The sequence below is a fragment of the Sphaeroforma arctica genome, assembly GCF_001186125.1.
Source record: "Sphaeroforma arctica JP610 unplaced genomic scaffold supercont1.105, whole genome shotgun sequence".
Lineage (NCBI taxonomy): Eukaryota > Ichthyosporea > Ichthyophonida > Sphaeroforma > Sphaeroforma arctica.
In genome coordinates, this window is record NW_014040453.1 from 89,745 (window position 1) to 102,825 (window position 13,081).

The 13,081-nt window shown below is 49.0% G+C and overlaps 3 protein-coding genes across 4 annotated transcripts in view; 1 reads left to right on the forward strand and 2 right to left on the reverse strand.

Moving 5' to 3' along the window:
- Positions 1-2,529, forward strand: SARC_02366 (hypothetical protein; the record flags this gene model as incomplete). The annotated part of the gene is made up of 1 exon (XM_014303888.1): positions 1-2,529. The coding sequence occupies one exon, from the start codon at positions 1-3 to the stop codon at positions 2,527-2,529; it is 2,529 nt and encodes an 842-aa protein (XP_014159363.1).
- A 1,123-nt stretch (positions 2,530-3,652) lies between these two features.
- Positions 3,653-4,024, reverse strand: SARC_02367 (hypothetical protein; the record flags this gene model as incomplete). The annotated part of the gene is made up of 1 exon (XM_014303889.1): positions 3,653-4,024. The coding sequence occupies one exon, from the start codon at positions 4,022-4,024 to the stop codon at positions 3,653-3,655; it is 372 nt and encodes a 123-aa protein (XP_014159364.1).
- Positions 4,025-7,357: 3,333 nt separating this feature from the next.
- Positions 7,358-13,081, reverse strand: part of SARC_02368 — a gene marked incomplete at its 5' end in the record, with an annotated part of 11,769 nt that continues 6,045 nt past the window's right edge. For both annotated transcript variants that reach the window (XM_014303890.1, XM_014303891.1), the window contains 4 exons: positions 7,358-9,907; positions 10,696-10,854; positions 11,358-11,559; positions 12,409-12,670. In XM_014303890.1, the coding sequence (XP_014159365.1) occupies positions 7,745-9,907; positions 10,696-10,854; positions 11,358-11,559; positions 12,409-12,670 (2,786 nt within the window). In that variant the 3' untranslated portion in view covers positions 7,358-7,744. The remainder of the gene's footprint in view (positions 9,908-10,695; positions 10,855-11,357; positions 11,560-12,408; positions 12,671-13,081) is intronic.

The following is a 13,081-nucleotide window of genomic DNA, read 5'->3' on the forward strand; positions in this document are numbered from 1 at the left end:
ATGTTAGTGAGCTCAGGTGCTCAAGACTCGGGTGGACTGTTGCAGTATGACCAATACACAATCATGGGACCTACTCACACAGCACCAGCGGGTATGGATGTAGGATCAGACCCCATTCTTCAGGCACACACACGCCCACAGCAGAGTCAGGTGCATGTGCAGCCACAACTGCAGCCTTCAGGCCAACTCGGGCCCTCCACGATATACGATCACAACTTAGTTCCTATAAATAGTAGTACGTTACCACAAAATAATATAGTGGCCCAGGGTGGGCTGCATCCCGGGATTCCGCAATTACCCCTGGAGGTGGGAGACCACCCAACAACCAATTATACACAGCACCCACACACAGCGAGTGGCAATGACCTCGACTCGGCGAAGCAGTCGCACGCGCTTGTACTGTCGTCAACTGATGTGCACTCTAAGGCCTACGCCCAGGCGAGTGCGCAGCAGCGACAGGTGGACAGCGTGCTGGCACCTCAGAGCCAATCACCAGGACAGATACCTACCTACATGCAAACATCACTGCACACACAGCCGCACACACACCCCGGCGGACTGCAGCAACTGGGACAATCGGTGGAAGCTATGCAGGGCAGTGGTGAATACACACATCCACACCCACACCACTCGTTACTGGGCATGACACAACAGCAGTACGTGGTGGAAGGACCGTCGTCAGTGTTCTCCCAATTGCAGCCCCAGACACAGACACAGGCGCAAGCTCAAGCTCGTTTGACTCCGCCTATTCAACAACAACTAAGTATGGGTGCTCAAGCTCATGCGCAGCATGTTAATCGAGTCTCACCGCAGGAGCACCCGTCGCTGACACAGGTTAGTCCGGCAGGCACACACAGTCCAACTAGGTTTACGCAGACAGGGCCACTTGTCCCGTCGAGGAACACATCACCACACGCGCTGGATGATTCATCACACACCTTCGACGAGTCAAGTGGAGGCCATGCACAGACGAAGGAGGTAGACAGTCAACAGGCCGTATTAGAGCAACACCAGCAACAACAACAACAACAACAACAGCAACAACAACGGCAACAGCAACAACAACGACAACAACAGCAGCAACAACAACAGCAGCAACAACAACAGCAGCAACAACAACAGCAGCAACAAATACAACAACAACAACAACAAATACAACAGCAGCAACAACAACAGCAACAACAACAACAGCAGCAGCAGCAAGCAGCCCAGCAGCGGCAGGCACAGTTGGCTCAGGCGCAAGCTCATTCACAAGCTCAGTCTCGGGTACAGGCATTGACCCAGGCACAGACACATGCACAACTGCAAGATAGGGCCTCAGAGCATCACCCACAGCAACAGGAACAGCAACTACAACAGCTGCAACAGCCGCAAGAGCAAGTGCAGGATCAGGACCAGGACCAGGAGCTAGAGTTCCAATCGGCGTCACAGTTTGATTATCTCCCACCACAGGCGTATGCGCATATGTACCCACAGCAGTTGCTGCAGTCTCACGAGGCTCCTACACAGTACTATGGCGAAGACACTTCACAACCGGGTGTGGAATCGCGGATGGAGCAGGCCAATGACAGGCAGTCGATATCACCTCATCGGGAGCCAGAGGAAAGTCAACAATTAGAACATCAACAATTATCACAGATGGAGTCCAACCTCGATCATCTACAACTGCGACCGCAGCCGGAAAACGACACTCGACAGCAGCCGCAAGTGACACAGCAGATCACTGATACACAACAGCACACAGAAGCAACGCAGCAGGCAGACGTACAGCAGCAGGCAGACGCACAGCAGCAGCAGCGGCAACAGCAACAGCGGCAACAAGAACAGCATGAGCTGCATATGCAGTTACAACAACAACACCGAGAGGGCCAGGAACGATTCAGACAGCAGCAGGCATTGCAGGAGCACCAGCAACAGCAGTACCAGCACCAGCAGCTACAACAACAACAGCATCAGCAACAACAGCACCAGCACCAGCACCAGCAACAACAGCATCATCAGCACCAGCATGAGTTAGTGCAGCTACACAATGACCACGAGGCTTTTCAAGACGAGGGAGAGCCTGGATTAGATGATTTGCCGCACTTTGAAAACCATGATCACAGCCTGCAACACGAGCATGAGCATGAGCATAGCCTGATCCACGATTCGGATCTACACACTTCCGAACACAACATGCAGTCACACGACGAGGATGTTATGTTCGATGATCTAGACCAGCAGGAGCACGCACACCAACACCAGCAAGCACAGCACGAATTAGAAAACCTGCCCCTAGAACACCTGCACGAACGCTCGCGGACAGACACGCATGAGAATATAATGCGAGGCCTGAGCGACTCGGAAGACGCGACCTTGGACATCCCGGAGGTGATGGGTGACGATGTGGATGATGCCAACAGTGTACTACGCGGCGATGAACTGACGGGGCACGACCACTCACATAGCCACGGGATGAGTCATGCACCCCCACATGGCCCGCAGGAGCACACGCTGCTTTCGTCTCTCACAGTGACGGCTAATCGGTAGCAACGGCAAGCGGTTGGTGGGCGGGGAGAGCACAGGCATGCATGAGATCATGGTGACTGGAGTGCTATACACCCGTTTATAATATGCCACTCTGGCCCAAAGCCAAATAAGAAGACACCCATAGGAGCCCCGCCTACGCACAAGCTGAGCTTATACTGGCGGACGTACTTCGTATATACTGTGATCTGCGCTCGTGCGCGTTGCGACCGACCAGGGCCTATGCACCCCGTCTTATAACTGTCTTCGTCACACTGCGGCAAGCAGGTCGCAGTCTTAATTTCGGCTACATGGTTGTGAAATACTCAGTAGTAGCTGAAAGCATGATCTAGATAACTTACAGATCACAGACATACAACTTACTCGCATGTAATTCCGCATTCGAGCTCCACGTTGTAGTACTATCGAATTCCGATATTGCTCAGCAACCGTACCGAACCCCCTCGGTAAATCAACAATGATGTGCATTTGATGCAATCCATAACCCATGCAGCTTCCGATTAGGAACTACATTAACTCTTACGATAAACTTTCTGAATAAAATATCCAATCAGATCTCATTACTCTTGACAATCACTATTCCTTTTATTCTTTTCACATGATGGATTCATGTGCAGTTGACAGCTGACACATTTGGTGCGATATATCCCACTGATATGACCCATGTCCTTTCCATTTCGTGCTGACTACGGTATTAGGAGGACGGTACCATCCAGCTTCAGTTTTATTTGTATTTTTAAACAGTACCATATGCCTCCAAGAAGTAAGGGTATGCTGAACTCGGCGACCGTATATATTATCTGTATAGTGTTTATGATCAGTAGGCACATTTTTTTCATCATCATTCGAGCTCTTGTAAGTGGCGCCGCCAAGCCTGTCCCGCAAGGGTTTACTAACAAACCCTAAACCCCTTAGGCACAGTTCGGTACATGCCCTCGAGCCTATCGCTTTTGCCCGGTCTCAAAGCATATACGCCACGCACTAACACAGTACCAACGCTCGCAAACACACAATATGCCCGCTGCCACCGTGTAGATCATGTGATGCAACACGGCCAGCCGCTTAACCATACAATATTCACTTGGCGGAACGGCGAGCAACAGACGGTTCTGGCAAGAATGAGCCGCTATACATCTTCACTGTGTGCTGAGTCACCTCCCAACACACGGACTTGTAGTAGTGTCGCAGCTGTGTGTTGTGTCACGACAAATACATTGGGCTGAACTGGGCCGTGTACATCGGCGCAAGGAGGCAACCGTAAAATGGTCCTGCCAAAGAGGAGAAGACTGGACTTGGCTATCTTGGTCTTGAACTTGATCTTATCTTCCGGCTCGGAGACTTCAGCAGCCTTGTGGGCAGCATTACCTCTCTTCAATTGTGCATCATACGTCCAGATGGCTGGCATTTGCGCAGCAACTAAACTCGGCAAAACAGCCGCCGTTTCCTGTTGCTGTAGCAAAGTCCGCACATCGCCATCATAGAGACGAATCGTTCCCATGGTTTACGGTTTACGGTGCAAGGCATCTGCGTTTTCAGGTTTTAACTGTACGAATTTCTGAACCTGTATGCTAGACGACCCAATCACCTTGCACAATATTGCACTACACTATGTCACCTTGCGAGGACCATGTTGACCGTGCGTATTGCCTCAGACTACACTTTGCGAGGAACCCTGACCTTGCATTGCAAGCACTTTATATTTTGGTCGATGCTTTCATGAGTGAACAACCTATGGGTGGAAACTTTTCAGATTCGCATGCGTATATAGCTTTTGGTTGACTGTGCAAATCCACTGCGGATCTCTGGCCAGGACAGCGAGAAATCGTGTAAATAAGCTGCCAGGTGGCCACGCTCCGTCGCTTCTTCCACCACCGCCACGCTTCTAGCTCACTGCGCGCAAACTGTGCGCACCCACGCGGATTTCATCGCCAATTGCACCGATTTGCCCCCATAGGGATAAACGGCGCTCGTTTAGGCCCAGAAACCACAGCCGGGGCTACACTACGTCTCACAGAGAATAGGCTGCTACGCGTATGCGCATAACCCCCAGAACTGCGGCGGAATGGGATCCCGTATGTTTACAAACGAAACGTGGCAAACAGTACAAATTGAACCCCACTGAGACGCATTTTATATCTCTTTGTGTCGGTCCCGCTCGAAAACACCATTCTGTGGAGGTGTCGCTATTAGTTCACGGGACAACATCTGCTTCCGTGCACTCCATAACATAGCGGTCTGTTTCACACATTCGTAACTTTGGGCTGCTTAGCCAATTGTACCTTGGCTAGGTACGGCACGTGCTATGACTTTGCATCACAAAGAATGCATGTTTATTAAATACAACTCGACAGCCACATGCCCGCATACATCCACATTCCGGTACAATGGCTCCTCGGGTCGCGGCTTCACTAGAAGTGCGCATGTACGCAAACAAGTTTAACCAGTCAAAAGGGTTTTTTGGCCTCACTCAAAGAACAGTCCATATCAGTACTTTGGCGATTGGCGCGAGTATCTGCACAAATCAATCGACGAAATTCTTCCAAGAATAGTCACGTTTCAAATGGTACCAAACGTCAAATACCCTTTAATAGTAAGGCCCAACGATCTGAAACAATGTTCACGCCTTCGTATCCAGCCCAACGCCCTAGTAGCTCAACCGGGTGCTATATGGTACTTCTCGTGCGCCTATGTAGCTACACACCCTTACTCACTCATGCCGGTAGCCTCATTGATATCAGAACTTGGTATCTATTCGTAAGCTACGTCGACTCGAAATCCGTAGTTGAAAGGTAGGTAGTTAGTAGTATAGGTTGCACGCACGGTACGTGAACAATAAACTGCGATGAGTCAGTGATATTAATCGGCCCATTCGCTTTCGAAAGCCTTCCCTTGTTGGACATTAAAGTCGTTGTGGAAAGATACTTGTCCTTGACACCAACCCAATCGTGCCCTCCAAATATCATTGCAATCGCTCATATTAATATAGGCTCGCCTGTGTGGTCACATGTGTCATGATGTGTGAGCCTTATCCCCTACATAATATTTCGCAGTGAACAATACCGTATGAAGCGGCAATATGCTGCTGGCATCACAACGAGCCCTTCACACATTGGTCATAAACAATTATCGCCGCATTCGTCTCCTGCACACCCCTGCAGACTCTAGACAAATATAGCTGCCACCGCAGCACTGGCAAAGGCTCGTTGGTTTCATAGCGTCTAATATGAGCTTCCTCGCCTTCTGCCCACTTTTTAAGCGTACTGGATTAGGAATTACTTTCAAGTATAAACAAATAGACCCTGCTTTACATACCTTGCCACTCGGATCGTGCATGAAGATGGCCGCTATAGGCCCACTTTATATGCTCTGTTGGCACCTAATGTATTGAATCAGCGACCGTGTCGACTAATCTTCGCTCGCTCGCGCATTATACTTCGATTAGAGCCTGTCAACTAGATAAACTATATTTGGGATATTACGTAGCTGTATCAGTGTATGTGCGCTTGCCGAAGCTATCGTGCCTTGCACCAACATAGGGAGTTCAGTAAGCTGCTTTCTATGCAAGGTAACGTATCAAAGTCACTGATATAAACTCAGCTGCCCTCTGTAGGGCTATAAGTGTGCCGGATATGGGTGTCAGACTGTGGTGGGGCAATTGATCTACACCCGCTCAACTCAAGTAAGGCTTTCAGAACACACTTCGTCATAGCACACCGCTGGAACCTTGTCAAGGTATCGTTCAAGGCAATTTGTTGTAGTGCGCTTCCCTTCTTTCTACAGCAATATTGTGGTCTACTAACATTCTGTCAAAGGACATGCGAGATCAACATTCTTTGATATCAGCTCGCTCGCCACTTGACTTGATTTTGAGAGAAATGAACATGGTTGATTGCGATATAAATGTAATTGACTGGTGGCCCTCCTGTGTAGCGCTGTCGGGGGAATCGGTGTTTTAAACCTCCTGTTTCCGTGTAAGTGTGTCTGCATCGTCCAGTTTCGCGACGAGGACGAGTGTCGGAGGTTTGTTGACACCAAAGTGCCACAGATCAACGATTGATAAGCAATGTATTAGTGTGAACTAGTCCGGAAACCTGGCTCATGAATTTTACCAATAGAACTAGTCCTGCCGGCATAGATCCCGATATACTGGTTGATTGTAGTGGGAATACGTGCAACCCCTACGTTTATGAACTCTTGCAGTCGCCCACTAACCCTGACAGCCATCCGGGGCAACTATCGCGTTTATAAGTGCACATCTTAATCCATGGGAAAGGTATAATATCATGCATAGTTCCTCTGTATTCAGAGACAATCTAGTGGCGGACTGACTTAGTATGTGATATAAGGAAGTGTTCTGTTGGCCTGTTCGAAGCGACGGCCAAGTATACTCGTTTTGCGGGTGTTCAGAGTCCACGTTAGTTTATTCTCGACATTCGAATAAAGATATGCAGACCGCGGAGGTCCGCGTGTAGCAAATTCTTATATCATGGACGATAGTCACTATAGCGTGTAGACGGGTCCACAAGTACTTATCAGCATGTGTGAGTACATTTTGCTTTGCCGTGCGCAATAGTATAATGTCATTCAAATATGGTATACCAAGCACCGATTCTTGATTGAGTTTGACACCAGAGTCGCGTGATACGAAACTATTTGGTGCGGCTAATTGTAAGTAATTGATATTGACGTGACACCACCGGATGACTTTTATTGACTTTATTTATTGCTGCTATATAAAACACTAAATATGGGTCCATCTGCTATATAACACACTAAGAATGTGGACATCGGTCTATAAAACACTGTGGACATCGGTCTATAAAACACTGTGGACATCGGTCTATAAAACACTGTGTACATCTGCTATATAAATCACTAAGTATGTGTTTATCTGCTATATAAATCATTAAGTATGTGTACCTGCTATACAAATAACTAAATATGAGTGCATCTACTATAAAGCACTGATGTAGTAATTTCCTGTCTGATCGCATCCCTCAGAAGACGGTTGATAAACTTCTGATGTCAAGATTTCCAACACACATCTCACTACTCCACCCATCTCTCTCTCTCATACAGTTCTTATTATAGTATATATCTATGTATATGTATTCATGTGTATGTGTATATGTATATATGCACGTATATACACCACTACCGAATTATTACCTCTCCACATCTACATTCAATATCGGATGTGTGAAAGTCCTAACACCCTCTATCTGCCACTTACATCACTGTGGCTGGCTTGTTGGTCATCGGGATCGTCCATTGGTGGTGTATACCCCTCCATCCACAGCTTCAGATTCGCCAGGTGCGCGTCTATACTGTCGAGTGCATCCGCATGCACCGCCGGGCGCTCAGAGGCAACTGCACTCGCCCCTACCTCTCCAGGCTGTGCTTCATGCTCGAGCGTAGGGTCTGTTGTGGGGGGCATATAGCCGCCACGGGGATCGAAATGGTCCAGAAAGCTGGGTGCTGCGTTCTCAGGCACACCCAAGTGCGTGTCTATCATGCGCTTGATGTCGCCGAGGTGAATATTCATAGCACGCAGCGTATGATCGTTCCTGTGCCTCCTTCGCATAGTAGCATTCGCTCGGATATTCGCGTCAACTGCCCTCAGATTACCACGTGCAGTAGCGGCTGCCTGGCCATTGGCTGTAGTGTTGGTTGTAGTGTTGGTTGTAGTGTTGATTGTAGTGTTGGTTGTAGTGTTGGTTGTGATGTTAGTTGTGTTGTTGGTTGTGGTGCTAGTTGTGGTGTTGGTTGTGTTGTTGGTTGTGTTGTTGGTTGTGTTGTTGGTTGTGGTACTAGTTGTGGTGTTGGTTGTGGTGTTGATTCTACTGTTAGTTGTGGTGTTGTTGCTTGGCGTGTCTGTGAGGGGGTGTGCTACGGATGATGACCTGCGCTGTCCGGTTAGTCGTGATTGTTCCTCTGGTACAATCTTCACTCCCCGTGGCAGCCCTACGCTACCATGCACTGCATCGGTAGGTGTGGCACTGCTGGCATTTGGGCCTATTAAATTGTTGGAAAGGCCACTAGTAGGGTCACTCTGCCCTAGTACATGGATTCTACACAGCCGACGTATGCGCTCCTGCTTGACGTCAGCCTCATTCCACATCTCGATGTCCCTAGGAATGGTGTTCGTATGATCCCCCCCACTGTTGTTGTTGTTGTTGCTGTTAACGGCCCTCGCTAGATCCGCGCTGATGGCGGCAGGTGTGCGTGTGGCACGACTATGCGGCGTCATAGGATGTGTGGGTGCATCAGAGGTGTATGTGTCCGGACGGTTGTGTGTTGCCTGCTTTTGTGCTTGTGCTGCACGCCATACACGCCATAGCCTTTGTTCTTCAATCTGGATTGCACGTAGCACCTGTGTTTCACGCCTTTGTAGTTCTTTTTCTGCTTGTAACTCTACCTGTAGTCCGTTTCGGCGTACTTCCCACGTTAGTGACTGCGTTTGACGCTGAAATCTCCACAGCTTTCTAGGATCTACCAAGTCACGGAAATATATTTCATAATCTAGTGCCGTTGGCGTTCGTTGTCCACTCCGCTGTGTATCAGGCTGTCTTGCATCCTGCGGGCGTACGTGCGACGCTGTCGTAGGGTGGGCCGATGGCTGCCGTTCAACGCCAGGGGAAGTACGACTCAAACCCTGCGAACCCTCAGGTAGAGCAGCGCGAGATGTTGTATCTGTATGAGCCGTGGTCGTATTGTCGGTGCTCACAGGGACACTCCGCGTCTGTTCAAGTGATGCACGTGTGTCTGAAAGGTTTCTGCTGGCTGGGGTACCCCGACTGTCCGATGGAGCAGGGCCGTTTGTGTCGACAGAATGTGCTAACATTTGACGTGCTCGTGCGGCAGTCTTCTCAAGCCTTCGTAACTGGCGTGGCTGTGATGATAACGTTTCTCGCATCTGTACCGGGTGTGGCTGTGATGATACCGTTTCTCCTCGAGAGGTGGTTTCGGCTGTGTGTGGGCCCGTCTCTGCTGACTCATGAGGCGATGGTGTGTGCATGGCCTGGTCAGTGGACACTCCCCCGCCAACGACTGTGCCTGTAGGGGCGGGTGGTTGTGCTAGTCTAAGCGCGCGTCTGTGTGCATGCCTCACTACTCGTTCGATTACTTCCTGTCTCACCCGCCGTGTGCGGAAACCAGCCTGTTTGCGTTGCAACATGTTGACATGCGGGTGTGTTTGCATCGACACTTCTACCTCGCCATGTGGCCACAGGGACTGTGTCTTGGTGATGTGTGTCTGTTCCAGAGCAGTGATGTATGTCGTTGGATCGCCAAACTTACTTGGACTAGTCGAATCAAACAGCGCGCGTACGATGTTGCCATGCCCCCCCCGGATGGCGCGTCGCAACATCTCGCTCCGTTGCTGAGGATAAGTATTTTGTGGGGTGGATGCGAGTATTAGATGTGTGGGATGGGGCTTAAAGGTGTCAGAAAGGGTGTGTAATTAGTAGGAAGAGAAGGTTAGATAGACTCGGCTTACTTGTCGTAGTGCCATCATAGGCGCCTGGTAGTATAAACCGGAGATCATCGGAACATAGTTCACAATACGGGTGGTCAAGGTTATAGGAATAGAAACTCTTCCCACAGTATCACAACTACTGAGTAACTGTGACCATAGCAACATACTCAAGAGTGTAGGCGATAGACAACGCAAGGCGTGGTAGGCAAAACTGAGGGCACCAGACATTCTCGTAAACACCATCCTCCACCACACGTTCACGCATGCATGCACACATACGCAAATTGCAGAAAGAGAAGCTTCAACGACGTATTAGTCTATACCACCGAAAATAACGTCATAGACCGGGCACAGACTCGCAACGCTCTAAAACCGTACAAAACGTACAGGTCACATCGATGACAAATAGTGCTATATATACATAGGCATATACCCCGCACACCTATACACAAACTATTCTATGACAACTACAAAGACACGAGCTAATCTATAATGAATACAAATACACACTATTCTATGACAACTACAAAGACAAGCACTATTCTATAATGAAAACAGATCCTTACGCTTGAGCCACACATGCGAGTATTGGTTACACATGCCTATAGGAATACACGACAGCCACTCACATTGTACGTACACATGTACACAGGCTACGATATTATAATCTACACAAGTGACGTTGTTCTTACCTTGATAGTGTTGCGCCTGCCATCGGCCAACAACACGCGCAGAACGGAGCCGTGGCCCTCGCAACACGCTATGTACAGCGCTCGTTCGATGTTGACGTCAAACTGCAACAAATAGCCCACTACATCTGTCTTCTCCCCATGCACTGCCAATTCTAATTCCTACGAGTGGGTGATACGAGAGTGGGTGATACGAGAGTGGGTGATACGAAAGTGGGTGATACGAGAGTGGGTGATACGAGAGTGAGTGATACGAGAGTGGGTAATACGAGAGTGCTTGATACGAGAGTGCGTGATACGAGAGTGCGTGATACGAGAGAGCGTGATACGAAAGTGCGTGATACGAGAGTGCGTGATACGAGAGTGTGTGAGGTTACCTGGAGGTATGGGCGTCGTGGGGTAGGTATTGTATACACGGTGGTCACAGTGGTCGAGGGGTCTCTGGCTGGGCATCGCAGATAACCAACACAGAAAGTGCATGTGATGAGGTGCACAGAGACACTTGTCCGTACACACACACAAACAAACGGGACACAAAGCACGCACACGGTAAATGCGACGTCATAAAAACACACATCACGCGCTTGATCACTACCAAATACAAGCCATTGCCTTCAGAACAGGCCAATCAGTGGCATACATGCGCACACTCGACGCCTGCGTACCTGTGCGAGTACATTGGGCGAGATGTCACTGCCTCCGGGTTTGCAGCTCACAATGTGCTTTAACGCCGGCAACGATCCCTTGGCAGAGGCACACAGGGCTCTGTAGAACAACGCCTGTCGGTCGGTCAGGCTGTCAGAGGTCATGCTTCTCAATGGCACGGCTACACGCTCGTCTGCGCACAAGAGTTTCAAGACGTCCACTCTGTTGGGATGGGTGTATGTATGTGTGTGTATGAAGGATGGCTTGTGACTCTGTTGAGATGGGTGTATGTATGTGTGTTATAAGGATAGCTTGAGACTCTGTTGAGATAGGTGTATGTATGTGTGTATAAGAAGCACAAGCAAAGGACCGCTCGTTGATTACGGGCTGCGAGCGGATGGGTAGGTGACGAGAGTTACTGTGTGCCTGTGCACGGGAACATTCCAGTGCAACAGCGTGCTAGTTATGAGACGCCGAAGCACGGGAACACTGTACGTACAGTACAGTAGAAGGACATGGACGCACTAGATTACTCAGTGCGAGCCTCTGCAACACCCGGAATAATTAAACCCCAAAAACCTAAAACCCTAAAAACCTATACCTTAGATACATACAGCCCCTCAAAAGGTCTAGCCACTGTGGAATGAGTTAATCGTCTAGAACTGTGCAGCGCAGTTCATACGATTTCATATCAGTTGAGACACCAGTCTATATTCTGGAGCACATACCAATCCATATGTAACATACAACAATATATATATATATATATATAGCACACCAATCTATATATAGCCCATACCAATCCATGTATAGCCCACACCAATCTATGTATTGCACATCAATCTATATATTTAGCACACACCAATCTATATAAAGCACACACCAATCTATATACAGCACATCTCAATATATATATAGAGCACACCAATTAATATATAGCACACACCAATCTATATATAGCCCACACCAATCTATGTATAGCACATACCAGTTCATATATAGCCCACACCAATCTATATATATCACAGCCAGTCTATATTTAGCACACACCATTCTATACATAGCACACACCTGCCCCCCTCACAAGCCCTCATCAGTGCTTCGTGATTGCGAAATGTTGGATCCGCCCGCCGATTGGCCAGCAGCAGCGCAATGATCTCACAGTGACCTATCCTACACGCCTCTATCAGAGCAGTACTGGGTGTCACTCGCATGTTACTCAGCAGTAGCTTGACTGTGTGTATGTGACGGTTTCTGACGGCCGCATTCACACACTGGCTGAGCACATCTACATCGGCCGTGTCCATGAGGTTTCGCATAACCGCGTTGCAGCCTGAGGGGGTTGGGGCGAGTGTGGGCGTTTGGTTTAGACTTGGTGGTTTGGGATGTCGTGATGTGCATAATGGCCGTCAGACTCATAGCGTCGGTGATATTGACGAACCCGACCGTGCCGGGGGTTTGCGGAAATCGAGGCAAATGTAGTACATGCATTAATAGTACATGCATGTGTATTACATGCATGTGTAGCTGGCGTGGTCCATACCGTTGTGAATGGTGATTGTACAGAGATGCTTTTCAATGCAATTGGCAACGCGCCTGAGCTAGAACGTACAAGCCAACAGTTGTGCGTGTGTATTTAGGCGAAAACGTAAGTGTCACGTGGCCAGGACAGACACCAAAGACTGGTCGATACACACCGACTCAATAGACAACAGCTACGACTAATACACACCGACACAAAGAT